The following is a 15,322-nucleotide window of genomic DNA, read 5'->3' as shown; positions in this document are numbered from 1 at the left end:
GGTGTCACAGAGTGAGAAATGACACTTCCTAGGTTCAACATCCTGATGGTTCTGAAATGTGACAATACCTAATAAAGTGGTGAATTTCAACAAAATATTATGTGTATATCACTGTTTTATCAAACTAGCCTTGTGGGATATGGTTGCATAGATGTATAAAAATGTCTGTATGAGTGTGAATTAAGTGTCTGACCTCTGAGACTCTTCACAAGAGTAAGGGCGGCCTCGAGGTCAGGTTTGCTCCTCCTCACGTAGGAGGTCAGGATAGTCAGCAAATATCTGAAAAAGTGGTGCAATAGTGAAGGATCAAATCCATATCCAAGGTTTTGCTTAAAAAAGTAAGCCAGCAGCATTGGGAAATTTGGGGAGGGGCAATACTAAAAAGGCTAAAGGGTTACATTTAGAAAACTGAGGAGGAGGTTTTGATCCAACATATGAACAGACCAAAGATACACAAACTTTAGATATAATTTGGTATCAACTGGGGTGTGACTGGGAGCTGATACATTGCCTTGCATGCACAAAGCAAGTGCTCTGCATGCGCTACCCATCCTGTGTGGAACACATGGTACGCACTAACAATAAATCTCATACTTAACAACAATCCGTGACAGCCTAGTGGATAAAACCACCAAGCAAAGGATTGCAGGTTCAAAACCAAGTATCAGCACAACATATAAGCTGTTTTCAATAATATGACATTTTACAACTGTATTAAGCAATAGTAAGGCAAAAATATCAATCTTCAAAACGAGTAAAATATTTCAAAGCCAAGGGCTATTCCTCAGGGATGCAGGCTACTAACTTGTCTCTGTCCAAGTGTGTGAGTGCTTCTCTTACATGGTCACACACTGTGTCCACCTTGGACGTCACCTGACTGTCTGGCTGGGGGTGTCTGTTGTATGCTGCAGTGTACATGGTAACTGTCACATCTTCCTCTCTGCAAAATTAAAGAGTAAAAGCTGTGTTAAGATAAAGCTGAAACATGCTGACTTGGAGTCTGTCATTAGTCCCCTGTACAACACTTTCCATTCATACCTTCAACACTAGTCTTGGACATAGGTGTACACACTTAGACTTCTTATGAAGTATGGGAACTAGAGCTGGATTAAAGGTCACATGAAACCCAAAAATGAAACATAATTAGTTACCATTTATTCATGATGATGGGCGCTGGGGGAAAAATTAGTGAATCGTTTGCACTCCAATTTCGCGATCTTTTTTTTCATGGCATTTACTTTCAATTTTATAGGCTGAATTGGCATTTTTGATGATTTGTTTCAGCTAGTGCATACTGAAAGGTATCAGAATGTGCAAAGTTGTGTTGCATGTGACCTTTAGGTACACACATTTAGACTTGGGTATTAAAGAGTCATACTAAACGTTGACTGAGTTTTGCAGACTGAACATACATCAAGGAATTCAGACTAAGTTATGAATCAGGTATGCAGACAAAACATTAATTCAGGCATGCAGTCAAGGAGCTGATACTTGACTAGAACTGATAGAGACAAACAGCTAGTAAATCACGTCAGTATGTTAAAGTCAGGATTTTTGTTTTACCAAACCTGACTCCATAGATCAAGGAAATGAGTTTCAGTGTAACATAGATCACGTTCATCTTTTATGTCAGAAAGAGCACACAAGACTTGCATGTGAGGCAGGACTAACTAAGGATGTATGAACATTATGAACTAACTGGAGGTCAGTCAGGAACAGGTTGAGATGATTCACTGCCTCCACTTGAGACACAAACACCTGGATGTGATCACAAAACATCTTGGGGTCATGGTCGTACATCAGGTTCATGTTGATCCGATGTTTTCGCATTGCCAGGAATGCATCCTTGTACTGCAGCCTGCACAACAACAGACATAAATTCAACAAAACAGACATTTTGTGGTATGAAATGTTTTCACTCTATCAATCTGTCATTCTCTCTTGATGATGATGTGTAATGGAAGGTATGTTGTGTCACACAACACCAACTATGAAGTCAAAAGTTTCAAATGTCCACAACAGCAGCATTTGATAATTTTTAATATTTACGTAAAATCAATACTGATGACAAAACTAAACAACAGCGACAGTTAGGAGCAAAACCAAATATAAAATGATGAAACTAAGTTTCCACCATGAAATCTGTGTCAGTGCACCATTATGAACAAAACTGCTACATGACACAAACGATAAACCTATTTAACACAGCTTATATATATTGCAAGGAGAAGAACTTTCCTTATGTAATGCAATATTTCAATTGTTTTACCAAAACAAATCCCTGAAACACAAATGCTTGGAACAAAACCATATGTGATCACAGAAAAAAACCAAAACCATACACTCCAAACTTCAGTTTCCTGAAGTGATGATTACACAGCCTATGTTACACAAGAATTTGAAAGCATTAATGACAAGTGGAAAGAGCATATAAGGTTCAGCTTTAATGGTTATTGTAAACCAAAAGTCACTGTGTTGGTATAATCTGGTGGTTGAAAAATATGATCAAATGGTATTTGATTCCCGGAAACTGCAAGACTATTTGCTGCATATTGACACGTGGAAATAATGCAAACAATTGTTTTGTTGTATCATCAACAGTGGTGATGTCATTCAAATCATATCGTGACGTTAAATCAGAATAGCATCACAAATAAGCTGCTCCAGATGCTACCATGAACCAGCTGAAAAGGCCAGCTGATGACACTTCCCTGCTGTACCCGCACTCAATGTAAACGAGTGCAGACAGTAAAACCATTTGGTTTACTTTTTTGTTCACAATGTCCATAAACATCATGTGGTGGCCAATTTCCAGGTGTTATTGAGTATTTGAAGCACGGGAATATTTCATTTGAAACCTCTGGTTCCAAATGTATTCCCATGCTTCAAATACTCAATAACACCTGGAAATTGACCAACACATGATGTTTATAACCTAATGAGATTCTTCAGAGAAAGCTTTGACATCAGGAATTAAGGAGCATAGTGAAAGCACGGAAAAAGATGAAATAAAAGTCATAATTCACATACAGAAAAGTCAGAAACAGTTCTACTACTAAATCAACATATACCAAGTTTAATTACATTTTGAACAAAGCCACTTATTTAATGATGACAGAATTTCTACTCTCATATCAGCGTGGACGAGGTACTGAGGTCAGATCAATATCAAACGATTGAGTGAGGGAATATTCCAGCAGTATCTCAGTGGAGACACCAAAAATGAATGTTAAAAGAAAAAATGGCATTAATAGGAGCATGCCTTCTAGGTTCGAAATCATTGGTCCAGTGGTTCCTGAGGAGATGCTTGCAGATGTTAGTTCAAAATCAACAATGTCACTAAAATTTAGTTAATGCAATCAGGATTATGTCTAAGATATTTCATATTCAATGCAAGGACAACATGATATATTACATTCCCTTTTGTTTCATTTCACATGACTGGTAAAGCCAAACTGTTACAGTATTGTTCCAGTACATGTGATCATTTGTCAGAAAACCCGTGGCCACACATCATGTGATCCATGTAAGTATCAGTGTAAGTAACAAGATGTAGTAAAATCTATAGCATCAAAACCCTACGTGGCCAGAACAATCATTTTCACAGAAAAATATCAGTGAAAATCAGCCAGTTGGAAGAGATTTCACCTAGTTGTCATAGCGTGAATATTGCTTTATAGTATAAATTATACAGCACTGTTCCAATAACGTATCACTGCAATCTGCAAATATTCTCTAATATTCCTTCGTTGGCCCACAGATGCTTATAAGGAACAGTGGAATTAAACTGAAAAGCTAAAGGACACAGACTACGCTGTACACTATCAATAAAATCCATCTGTTCAAATTGTGAAAATGTATATTGGTCGACACATTTTCAGATACCTATCAAGATACTTGCGGACAGCTGAGAGCACAAGAGCCCTTGGATGTATGACCTCCAGGTTCCCCCTAGGCATCTGCAGCACCAGCTTTGTGTCCTCTGCTACCACAGTCACAATGCGGGACCCTCGCTCCACTCGTCGTATACTCTCATCAAAAGGGTGGGCCTTGCCATCAGACAGGCTTGGTAAATCTGTAGACGTAATTCGTTTCTACAGGCAAAGAATTTGGTCTAGTTATACCTGGCACTGAGCCACTGAAAACAACATGTTTTAATGAAACTTAAATACCACAAGTACAGAGCCTCACACATCAGTGTATCAATATGTTTATATAGTTTCATGTTATGCAATAAAGATCATTTCATCATCATCATCACCATCATCATCACCATCATCATCATCATCATCATCATCATCATCATCATCATCATCATCATCATCATCATCATCAGTTAAGAAAGTGACATAGAAACTAACCTCTGACTTTGGTATGTCGTGAAATACATCGACATGTGTGACTCAGTGTGGTTAGCAGCAGGAACTCATCATGGACAGCATATGATGTACAGTTAGAAGCAATCTGGAAACAAACATGACAGTGAGAAGCAATCTGGAAACAACCACCCGTATCTGTCACTTACCTCCTTGTCATTCACATAGAATCGGTATCTGTCACTTACCCCCTTGTCATTCACATAGAATCGGTATCTGTCACTTACCTCCTGGTCATTCACATAGAATAGGTATCTGTCACTTACCTCCTTGTCATTCACATAGAATCGGTATCTGTCACTTACCTCCTTGTCATTCACATAGAATCGGTATCTGTCACTTACCTCCTTGTCATTCACATAGAATCGGTATCTGTCACTTACCTCCTGGTCATTCACATAGAATCGATATCTGTCACTTACCCCCTTGTCATTCACATAGAATCGGTATCTGTCACTTACCTCCTTGTCATTCACATAGAATCGGTATCTGTCACTTACCTCCTTGTCATTCACATAGAATCGGTATCTGTCACTTACATCCTTGTCATTCACATAGAATCGGTATCTGTCACTTACATCCTTGTCATTCACATAGAATCGGTATCTGTCACTTACATCCTTGTCATTCACATAGAATCGGTATCTGTCACTTACCTCCTTGTCATTCACATAGAATCGGTATCTGTCACTTACCTCCTTGTCATTCACATAGAATCGGTATCTGTCACTTACCTCCTTGTCATTCACATAGAATCGGTATCTGTCACTTACCTCCTTGTCATTCACATAGAATAGGTATCTGTCACTTACCTCCTTGTCATTCACATAGAATCGGTATCTGTCAGTTAGTCCCAGAACAACTTCCTGCAAAACACACGACACATACATCTGACAATCAACTCAAACTGCCTCATCTAATAATGAATGATATAAAATTAGTCCAGTTGCTTCTAACGACAATCTATCTTTCCCCCAATCAAACAAGCAGGCATTTGAGTATCTCCCTCAAATATCAGGTGCACACAAATATCTGTACATAAGTGCTGACCTACCTCGCGCACGCACGCACGCACGCACGCACGCACGCACGCACGCACGCACGCACGCACGCACGCACGCACGCACGCACGCACGCACGCACGCACGCACGCACGCACTGTGTAACTTTCAGTTAGTATCCACTTGACGTAGAGGCAAGGAATAGCCCAGTAGCTTGTAAACAATAAAGTTGGCATCCATAACAGTTTGCCCTATTTACTGTGGCGCTCGGTTCCTCGAAGCAATCGTAGAGCTATGTCAGTCGTAACTCCCAAACTTTAACATAGGCTTACGTTCTGGGCTCAGTTGCTAAGTACTAACTTCTACATGCCTCTCAAGAATCTGGCAGTTGATTGTCAATAACTGAAGATATATATATGTTTAAGTCAGTCGATGTCTACAGTCAGGCAATCTGTATATCAGAACACCACCCCTCTCCCCTTATCACACCCACACGTCTGTATATCTGCGGTGCCAACCCACCTCTCCCCCTATCAGACACACACACATCTGTATATCTGCGGACCCACCTCTCTCCTATCAGAAAAACAAACATCTGCATAACTGCCGACCCACTTCTCCCCTTCTCAGACACAGACATATAGGTTATCACGCAAGTGTGTTTGGGGATGGTTAATATCCTGCATTAGGAATAAACATTGTATTTAAGAGCCATGGCTCTTTGGTATCTTCACAAGACTATGGATTTCTATTTTCCCTTCATAATCTACTCCATCTATCATAACCAAGCTTGGATTTTCTGGGATCAAAGGACTGACAGTACCGTAACCACGGTCGTCAATCTGGACACGATCACCGATCCTTGACGCCATGTTTGTTTACACTGTGAAAGTAGTCCCTAAAATTTGCATATGACCTGTCTAATTTGCATTGCTATCCGTATATGACCCCAACGGATACTGAAAATATCTGTTGACATTATCCTGCTGAGAACACTATCCATTGTATAATAAATCTGTATGTATATCTGCTGACCCACTTCTCCCCTATTAGACATATACACATCTGTATACCTGCTGACCCACCTCTCTCCTATCACACACACATTGGTGTATCTTTCATCCCATCTCTCCTCTATCAGACACAAAGACATCTGTATATCTGCCGACCCATCACTCCCATTATTAGAGACAAAGACGTCTGTATATCTGCCAACTCTCCTCTCCCCTATCAAACACGCACAAATCTGTATATCTGCTGACCCACCTCTCCCTTATCAGACACAAAAACATCTGTATATCTGCTGACCCACCTCTCCTCCTATCAGACACACAGACATCTGGCTGCAGGCATGTGGCAGTTGGAGGTCCTGTCCAGACTCCAAGTTCCATGGCAACAGACTGTCAACATCTGAAAAGTAGGACTTCCTGCATTAGTTTTCCTGAATAGTCCTGCTGTCTTGTTAAACCCTTTCAGAGAGCAGTATTGTGAGGAAATAGGGTTCAACTCACCTTGGTAGGGTGAAGTAGTATTCAATAGGCTGGGTTGTTGTGTAACATCACACTGAGTGTGATGACAGCCACATGGCATACAGTCTGTCAGTAAAAATTGAGTCTGGACAAGATAATCCAGTGATCAACAGCATGAACACTGATCTATGCAACTAACATACGCATGGATTACTGAAGACTAATTTTTACCCACACCAGGCATCAAGGAGTGAGTATGGTTTAATAACATTAACTGCAATAGTCTAGTTATATCATGGGGGACTCCATTAATAGGCTTCATTGTCAGAAAGGCATGCACTTGTCTGGTGACAGAAAACAATAATTTAATGGAGCATAGTAATGCAAGTAAGTGTGGTCACCTCACTTGTCACATATCAGAACAAAGTGAAGTGGTGGTCATCTCACCTGTCAGATAGCAGAACAAACCGAGGTGGTGGTCACCTCACCTGTCAGATAGCAGAACAAACTGAAGTGGTGGCCATCTCACCTGTCAGGTATCAGAACAAACTGAAGTGGTGGTCACCTCACCTGTCAGGTATCAGAGCAAACTGAAGTGGTGGTCATCTCACCTGTCAGGTATCAGAACAAACTGAAGTGGTGGTCACCTCACCTGTCAGATAGCTGAACAAACTGAAGTGGTGGTCATCTCACCTGTCAGGTATCAGAGCAAACTGAAGTGGTGGTCACCTCACCTGTCAGATAGCTGAACAAACTGAAGTGGTGGTCATCTCACCTATCAGGTATCAGAGCAAAGTGAAGTGGTGGTCACCTCACCTGTCAGATAGCAGAATAAAATGAAGTGGTGGTCACCTCACATGTCAGGTATCAGAGCAAAGTGAAGTGGTGGTCACCTCACCTGTCAGATAGCAGAACAAACTGAAGTGGTGGTCATCTCACCTGTCAGGTATCAGAACAAACTGAAGTGGTGGTGACCTCACCTGTCAGATAGCTGAACAAACTGAAGTGGTGGTCATCTCACCTATCAGGTATCAGAGCAAAGTGAAGTGGTGGTCACCTCACCTGTCAGATAGCTGAACAAACTGAAGTGGTGGTCACCTCACATGTCAGGTATCAGGGCAAAGTGAAGTGGTGGTCACCTCACCTGTCAGATAGCTGAACAAACTGAAGTGGTGGTCATCTCACCTATCAGGTATCAGAGCAAAGTGAAGTGGTGGTCACCTCACCTGTCAGATAGCTGAACAAACTGAAGTGGTGGTCACCTCACATGTCAGGTATCAGGGCAAAGTGAAGTGGTGGTCATCTCACCTGTCAGATAGCTGAACAAACTGAAGTGGTGGTCATCTCACCTATCAGGTATCAGAGCAAAGTGAAGTGGTGGTCACCTCACCTGTCAGATAGCAGAACAAACTGAAGTGGTGGTCATTTCACCTGTCAGGTATCAGGGCAAAGTGAAGTGGTGGTCACCTCACCTCACCTCATCTATCAGGTAACATCCCATGGTGGTGGAAGTAAGTATAGGTCACCTCACCTGTCAGATATTGAAGCACAGTCCCATCACACAGCTGGACTGCCACTGATGGAGTCTCCATGCTGACAGCTATTCGATGTACCAGGTTTTCAACATGCAGGCTTGACCTGGAAGGTACACTCAGGCATGACAGCATGCACAATGATTGCACATGATAAATCATTTGAGAACTAGTATGTGCATTACAATTTGTTTACCTGATAGTTAATTTGTCTGTGGCCAGCTGGGCTCTGTACAGAATAGAGTGGGTGTTGCCAGTATCCAGGCCACAGAAGAGAAAGCAGTCCGGACTTATCCAGGTCAGGTGGTGGATGTGAAGTGGAAATGTCACAATCTCGGACGTATAGTCAATACTGAAGAAAAAAAGTATATCTCTTTTTCTCCATAAAAATATTTGATAGACATTGTTTATTGAAAGGGGCTGACTTAAACATTTGGTACACACTGGTTCAAGAATTGAATCCATCCCTCATTGTTGTACATACACTGTCCCTCATTTGAACACATACAGAATCTGTCTCTGACCTGTACACATACTGAATCTGTCCCTCATCTGGACACATACTGAATCTGTCCCTCACCTGTACATATGCTGAATCTGTCCTCACCTGTATACATATTGAATCTGTCCCTCATCTGTACACATACTGAATCTGTCCCTCACCTGTACATATACTGAATCTGTCCCTCACCTGTACACATACTGAATCTGTCCTCACCTGTATACATATTGAATCTGTCCCTAACCAGTACACATACTGAATCTGTCCCTCACCTGTACACATACAGAATCTGTCCCTCACCAGTACACATACTGAATCTGTCCCTCACCTGTACATATACTGAATCTGTCCCTCACCAGTACACATACAGAATCTGTCCCTCATCTGTACACGTACTGAATCTGTCCCTCACCTGTACACAGACAGAATCTGTCCCTCATCTGTACACATACTGAATCTGTCCCTCACCATTACACATACAGAATCTGTCCCTCACCTGTACACATACTGAATCTGTCCCTAACCTGTACATATACTGAATCTGTCCCTCACTTGTAAATATACTGAATCTGTCCCTCACCAGTACACATACTGAATCTGTCCTCACCTGTATACATACTGAATCTGTCCCTCACCTGTACATATACTGAATCTGTCCCTCACCAGTACACATACTGAATCTGTCCTCACCTGTATACATATTGAATCTGTCCCTCATCTGTATTCATACTGAATCTGTTTCTCACCAGCACACATACTGAATCTGTCCCTCATCTGTACACATACTGAATCTGTCCCTCATCTGTAAACATACTGAATCTGTTCCCCACCTGTACACATACTGAATCTGTCCCTCACCTGTACACATACTGAATCTGTCCCTCACCTGTACACTCCCTGAAGAGAGTGCCTCCTGCACTGCACACTGAAGCCAGTCCCTCCTGCTGCCCCAACCTTCACACCTGCATCAGATGCATCTTTGGCTGGAAATAAATCAGACAGGCTATCACGTAAGTGTGTTTTGGGATGATTAATAGCCTGCATTGGAAAGACATTTAATGCAAAGATAGGGTCACAAGAGTCATGAGAATATGACATATCCCCCCAGCCCCCCCCATATTTGAAAGGACAAATCATCTGACAGTTACTTGATGTTTTCTTAGATTAAGTTTGAATCGTTTCCATGGAAGTCATGGAAAATATAAATGCCATATATCTAAAAACAGCAAAAGGCACCACTTCAAGATCAGTCTCATATATCTGCCAAAATCTGTTGAAAGATATGAAATGGTTTTTGAGTTGTGCTCTGGAAGCGAAGCCTGGAAGCAATGGAAACCTTGAAAAATAAAAATGCCAAAACATTGTAAATAGCTAAAGGCACCACTTAGTGGTCTGCCTAAAATATCTGCTAAGTTTTGCTTTAAGATATTAAATAGTTTCCATTTTGAGACTAAGTCAGAATCTTTTCCATGGAATCATACATCACAAAAATCTGTAAATAGCAAAAGGTACCACTTTAGGGGTCTCCCCTACATATCTGCCAAGTTTTGCAGAAAGATATTTAGAAATCCAAGAAACTAAGATATCACAAAAACCTGTAAATAGTGAAAAGCACCATTTAGCTTCTGATTGGTATATCTACCAAGTTTTGCAGAAAAATAAAGAACAGATTTTGAGTTGTGCTCAGGAAATGAAGCCCATATGTCCATTTTGAGACTAAGTCCCAAACATTTTGATTTAAAGCGAGAAAATAATAAATCACAAAAACCTGTAAAGAGCAAAAGGCACCACTTTAGGTTTTGACTGATATATCTATCAAGTTTTGCAGAAAAATATAGAACATTTTTTAAGTTCTGCTCCAGAAACAAAGCCCACCCCACCATTAGACTAACACCAAAATGTTCCATGGAAAAAAAAAAAAAAAAAAAAATGCCAAATCTCTGTAAATAGCAAATGACACAACTACAGGTTGAGACTATCATATCTATCAAGTTTGGTCTTAAAATATTTAACAGTTTTTGAGCTATGCTCTGGAAACAAAATGATTATGGACAGACAGACAGACGGAGGATGGGTGGATGGACAGATGGAGGACGGGCGGATGGATGGACGGACAGACAGACGAGGCGTCGACTATATCCCCACATTACATGCCAGGGGGATAATAATGTGAACTACAGACATAATCTAACGATCAAATATATGTTTAACTAATGGCACCTTCTTGGAGATGAAACACAGCCAGCCTCTCATCAGACAGCATCACTGCAATGTCATTACTCAAGCCTGTTGGTCCAAATGTCACCTGACTGGCAGGGGCAGGCAACTCTAGCTGATAGGCCGACAATGGTGGTGGTACAACCATCTGTCTCATTGGTGTCACAAGGACTTTGTCTACAAACACAAAGTAATTCAACATGCATTCACATGAGGAAAATGATCCCAGATAGCAGAGGTTTGTTGGGCCAATGTTGGTATATGGCTGGATGGCTGGCCAACAGTTTGATAACATTGGTCCAACGTCATCTTAATGACCTAAAAGTAAGCTTTTGATATGTTGGTCCAACAGTGGGACAATATTTGAAAAAAACTCTGCATATTTTCCCTCTGATGTTATATCTATTTCACAAAGTTGGCTCAATGTTGGCCCAGCATTGTGAATAAAACAGTTATCTCCCCTATTGCCAATGAGCACATGGCCATTTTTAGCCATGTTTTCATATTCAGATTTTGATATAAAGTTGAAATAATTACACAGCAAATAATAAAGTTTCCCTGTATTTCAACTCTGATACAGTGAATTTGAAGGTGTTTTCTTCTCAAAATTGAATACCAAACATGTCAGCATGGGCAGTTTCATCTGATCTTTGAAGAGCAGATGACACAACATATCTGGAGGCCTTCAGTTGGTAAATATTCTTTGTTACTTCTGTGATAAGAAATTCTGAATATGTTGTGAAATAATTGGTTTACATCATAATTTAAGCTTAAGGATCTGACTCACACACTGAAAGGCAATTGATTTAGTAAATAAACAAATTTATTTCCCTTTTTCTTTAGGTAGCATGTTTTAACCACATTGATAAATCTAATGATTTCATTTCATACTGTTTGAAAATGTTGGGTTTACTTTAGTAACACTGTAGCCTGGTGAGGCTTCAATACATTATTTAACAATTTGTACTGCAAGAAACTGTGAAAAGGGTACTACATTTGCTCAACATTAGATATCATATCATTTATCTCGGTCTTATTGGACCTGCAAAAGGCAGATTCAAAAGAGAGTCAATGAGCACTTACAAGATATAGGGGTGGGATTCCAAAGACAGTGCCCCAGTGCCTGATGACAATCTTACTGAGTATGCATGTTAATCATGACAATGAAGAACATTCAGATGAAAAAAGTTTTGCATTTCATGCTAAATCACAAGAGTTCAGGGAGGATTTTGTTGACTATCAATACCAATATTTATCTTCAGACTCTGAAAACTCAGACATAGAAAAAGGTGACAGCATTTTATCTCAGGCAAAAAAGACTGAATTAACAGTTATCAAATTTCTCTCTGTGCAGTTGATGCTTTGTTATCAATTCTCAAACCAACCAACCCCGGCTGCCCAAAGATCCACATACTTTACTGAAAACAAACACTTGTTACATTATCAAAGATCTAGCTTCAGGTGGCAGCTATTAACATTTTGGAATTGGAGAACAGATATGTTTGATAACTGGCCTTTACTATGGATATTCTAAGCCTACAGATTTGGAAATATGTTCTTTTTGTGACATATTTCATGTCCAAAATTATGACATATGACAGTTTGATGATGGAAGTTAAATGACAATGATAAAACTAAATGGGTGATTGTGGGCCAACAGTAGGCTAACATACCAATGCTAACTGTGATGCAAACACACAAGTCTCAAAATCAGACTTTCTTCATACAAGTTGTTGTTTAAAGATTATTTTGTGAAATTTTCTAGTAAGTGCGTTGGATGAATAAAAACTAAAATGACACAAAAAAATTAAGCTTTAAATGTGTTGTTGAAAATTTTATACTCTTACATATTTCATCTGGGGTTTTGTATTTTGATATGACCTGTGCATAACATGAGCATTGTATGAGCATCACATGTTCCCACAGTATCGTGTGAAAGTTACTTGGACATTTTATGAGCATACAGTGGGCAATAACCCTACATAAGCAGTACTGAAACATAACACAAGTCTGCGCATTAAAACTGAATTCTACTCTCACCTCCATCGATCACTGTCACTGTGGCCAAATCATCTTCTGACTTTCCAAGGCTGTGACATGTTACCCACGACCAAGTATACTGCAGATATTGTGCCCCAGAACACATAATGTGCATTCTATATCCATGTTCAGGGTCCCATTGCACATCCAACACCCTCTGTGCAGCAGGGAACTGGAGACTTTGTTTCAGGTACCAGTGATAGTTGTTCACTGCCCAGAGCTGAACTGAAAAAATTGAATATTGACAGTTTGCTTGAAACATCACAGCAAAAGACAAATTGAGTGATTCATACCAAGGTGAATCAGGGTGACAGAACTAGCTGTATAATAGTTTTCACAATATCAAGGAATCAAGGCATTCCTTCTGGAATCAGTTTACAATTTCACTTTGCTATTTGTAACAGCTGACAATCTCGCCTAGCAACTTGCCACAACATACTGCCTGACTTAACCACTTGCTACTATTGACTGTCTTACCTAACCACTTGAGACTGCTTACTGTCTGATGTTACTTTCTGCCACTCTATACTGTCTGACCTAACCCCTTGCCACTGGTTACTGTCTGACCTAACCACTTGCCACTGTCTACTGTCTGACCTAACCAATGCTACTGTTGACTGTCTGACCTAACCAATGCTACTGTTTACTGTCTAGCCTAACTAATGCTACTGTTTACTGTCTGACCTTACCACTTGCCATTGTTTACTGTATGACCTAACCCTTGGCACTGTTTACTGTCTTATCTTATCCCTTGGCACTGTTTACTGTCTGACCTTACCATTTGCCCCTGTTTATAGGTGAAAGTAGCTACCAGTCACAATTTACAAGCAGCCAATTGAGTAACTAACCATACGATACTGGAAGATGTTGTTCAGGATGTTGGTTCAAAAAGTCTGAACACATCTCTTCACACCACACAGCTAAGACAGTTGATTCCATGTTCCACAGCACCTCCCGAACCTGCAGTAAAGCAGATGCATAGACAATATCCGGATCTTGTTATTTCAACAATCACATTGTTAACAACCTGTAGTCACCTGCAGAGTAGTAGTTTCCTCTTACAATCATTCAGTCACTAAAACAGGCATCTGCTACATACCTTCACCTTGTTTACAGGGAAGGGCAGAGTAAACTCCCCATGGCGAAGACCATTCTTTTCAAAGAACACAACATCATGCTTGTTTGGTCGCATTTGGGAGCAGGCCACTAGACTTCCTGATGTTCTGTAATACAAAAAAATATACAAGCATGTAGAGGTTATGAATTCTTTGAAGAAAGTCCTTCTTGGGGTACGGATAAGCCTTTTTATGTCCATTAAAAATTCCATCAACAGTTGTAACTATATTTTGTAGTAAAATATTTACAAAACAAAAAAGTCTTTTTTTTTTCTTGTGATACCACCCTTACAGTGCCCCCCAGGGTCCCCTACAGCCAAGAGTGGATGACTCTGGCTTATGACCTCACAGCTCACTTTTCATGCTGAACGTATCAGACAGAATGAGGGGAGGCGGGTGGCCGTACCCCAAGGAGGACTTTCTTCAAAGAATTCATAACCTCTACAGGTTTGTATAATTTGTTTTTTAAAGAAATCCTCAGTGGAGTACATATAAGCATTAAACACACACCCAAAGACAAAATGAGTAGGGTCCAATGTACAACTGTATGGAAATAGAAAAAGACACTTACCTTGTCATCTGACCACTGAGCGGGGCATGACTAAGGTGAGGACCCAGCTGTCATAGCTTATATGTCCATTGGCTGAGTTGGGAAAATACCCAAAGTAAACCCCACCCACCCAAACAAGGTTTGGGGGTGTGGAAATAGGGGAAACTTGCAAAAACAAACCCTAATCATACCACATTAGTGAGCTAAGCAGGGAAAAATGGATAGGAAAAATAGGGCACCAAGAGCCAAGGGAGAGCGGGACTAAAAACCATCACCAAATATCATCACTAATAAAAGGGGAAATTGATAGATACCCAAAACCAAGTGTGAACAGAAGTAGTCATCTGGAAAGCTCAATCAGCTTGAGCTGTGCTACTCTGTCCACTATGGAGAATTGATTCCCCAAACTGACCACGCTCACATGAATGTTTGTCAAGTTTGTAATGACGGATGAATGTCCTCAGTTGGCTCCAAATAGCCACTGAGCAGATGTCCTTAATGGGCAGAGCAGCAGCATAAT

At 40.5% G+C, this 15,322-nt stretch overlaps 1 protein-coding gene across 2 annotated transcripts in view; it reads right to left on the bottom strand.

Annotated features, from left to right (window-relative positions):
* Nucleotides 1-15,322, bottom strand: part of LOC137278120 (elongator complex protein 1-like) — a 49,285-nt gene that overhangs the window by 12,107 nt on the left and 21,856 nt on the right. For both annotated transcript variants that reach the window (XM_067810259.1, XM_067810260.1), the window contains 14 exons: nucleotides 14,237-14,360; nucleotides 13,986-14,097; nucleotides 13,138-13,362; nucleotides 11,101-11,274; nucleotides 9,767-9,863; nucleotides 8,575-8,730; nucleotides 8,378-8,484; nucleotides 6,690-6,787; nucleotides 5,189-5,242; nucleotides 4,362-4,464; nucleotides 3,886-4,075; nucleotides 1,700-1,858; nucleotides 806-940; nucleotides 194-279 (listed from right to left, as the gene is read on the bottom strand). In XM_067810259.1, coding sequence (XP_067666360.1) covers nucleotides 194-279; nucleotides 806-940; nucleotides 1,700-1,858; nucleotides 3,886-4,075; nucleotides 4,362-4,464; nucleotides 5,189-5,242; nucleotides 6,690-6,787; nucleotides 8,378-8,484; nucleotides 8,575-8,730; nucleotides 9,767-9,863; nucleotides 11,101-11,274; nucleotides 13,138-13,362; nucleotides 13,986-14,097; nucleotides 14,237-14,360 — 1,820 coding nt within the window. The remainder of the gene's footprint in view (nucleotides 1-193; nucleotides 280-805; nucleotides 941-1,699; nucleotides 1,859-3,885; nucleotides 4,076-4,361; nucleotides 4,465-5,188; nucleotides 5,243-6,689; nucleotides 6,788-8,377; nucleotides 8,485-8,574; nucleotides 8,731-9,766; nucleotides 9,864-11,100; nucleotides 11,275-13,137; nucleotides 13,363-13,985; nucleotides 14,098-14,236; nucleotides 14,361-15,322) is intronic.

This window comes from Haliotis asinina, chromosome 3 (genome assembly GCF_037392515.1).
Source record: "Haliotis asinina isolate JCU_RB_2024 chromosome 3, JCU_Hal_asi_v2, whole genome shotgun sequence".
Lineage (NCBI taxonomy): Eukaryota > Metazoa > Mollusca > Gastropoda > Lepetellida > Haliotidae > Haliotis > Haliotis asinina.
Note: the sequence above shows the minus strand (reverse complement) of the source record. Positions and strands in the feature narration are given on the sequence as shown.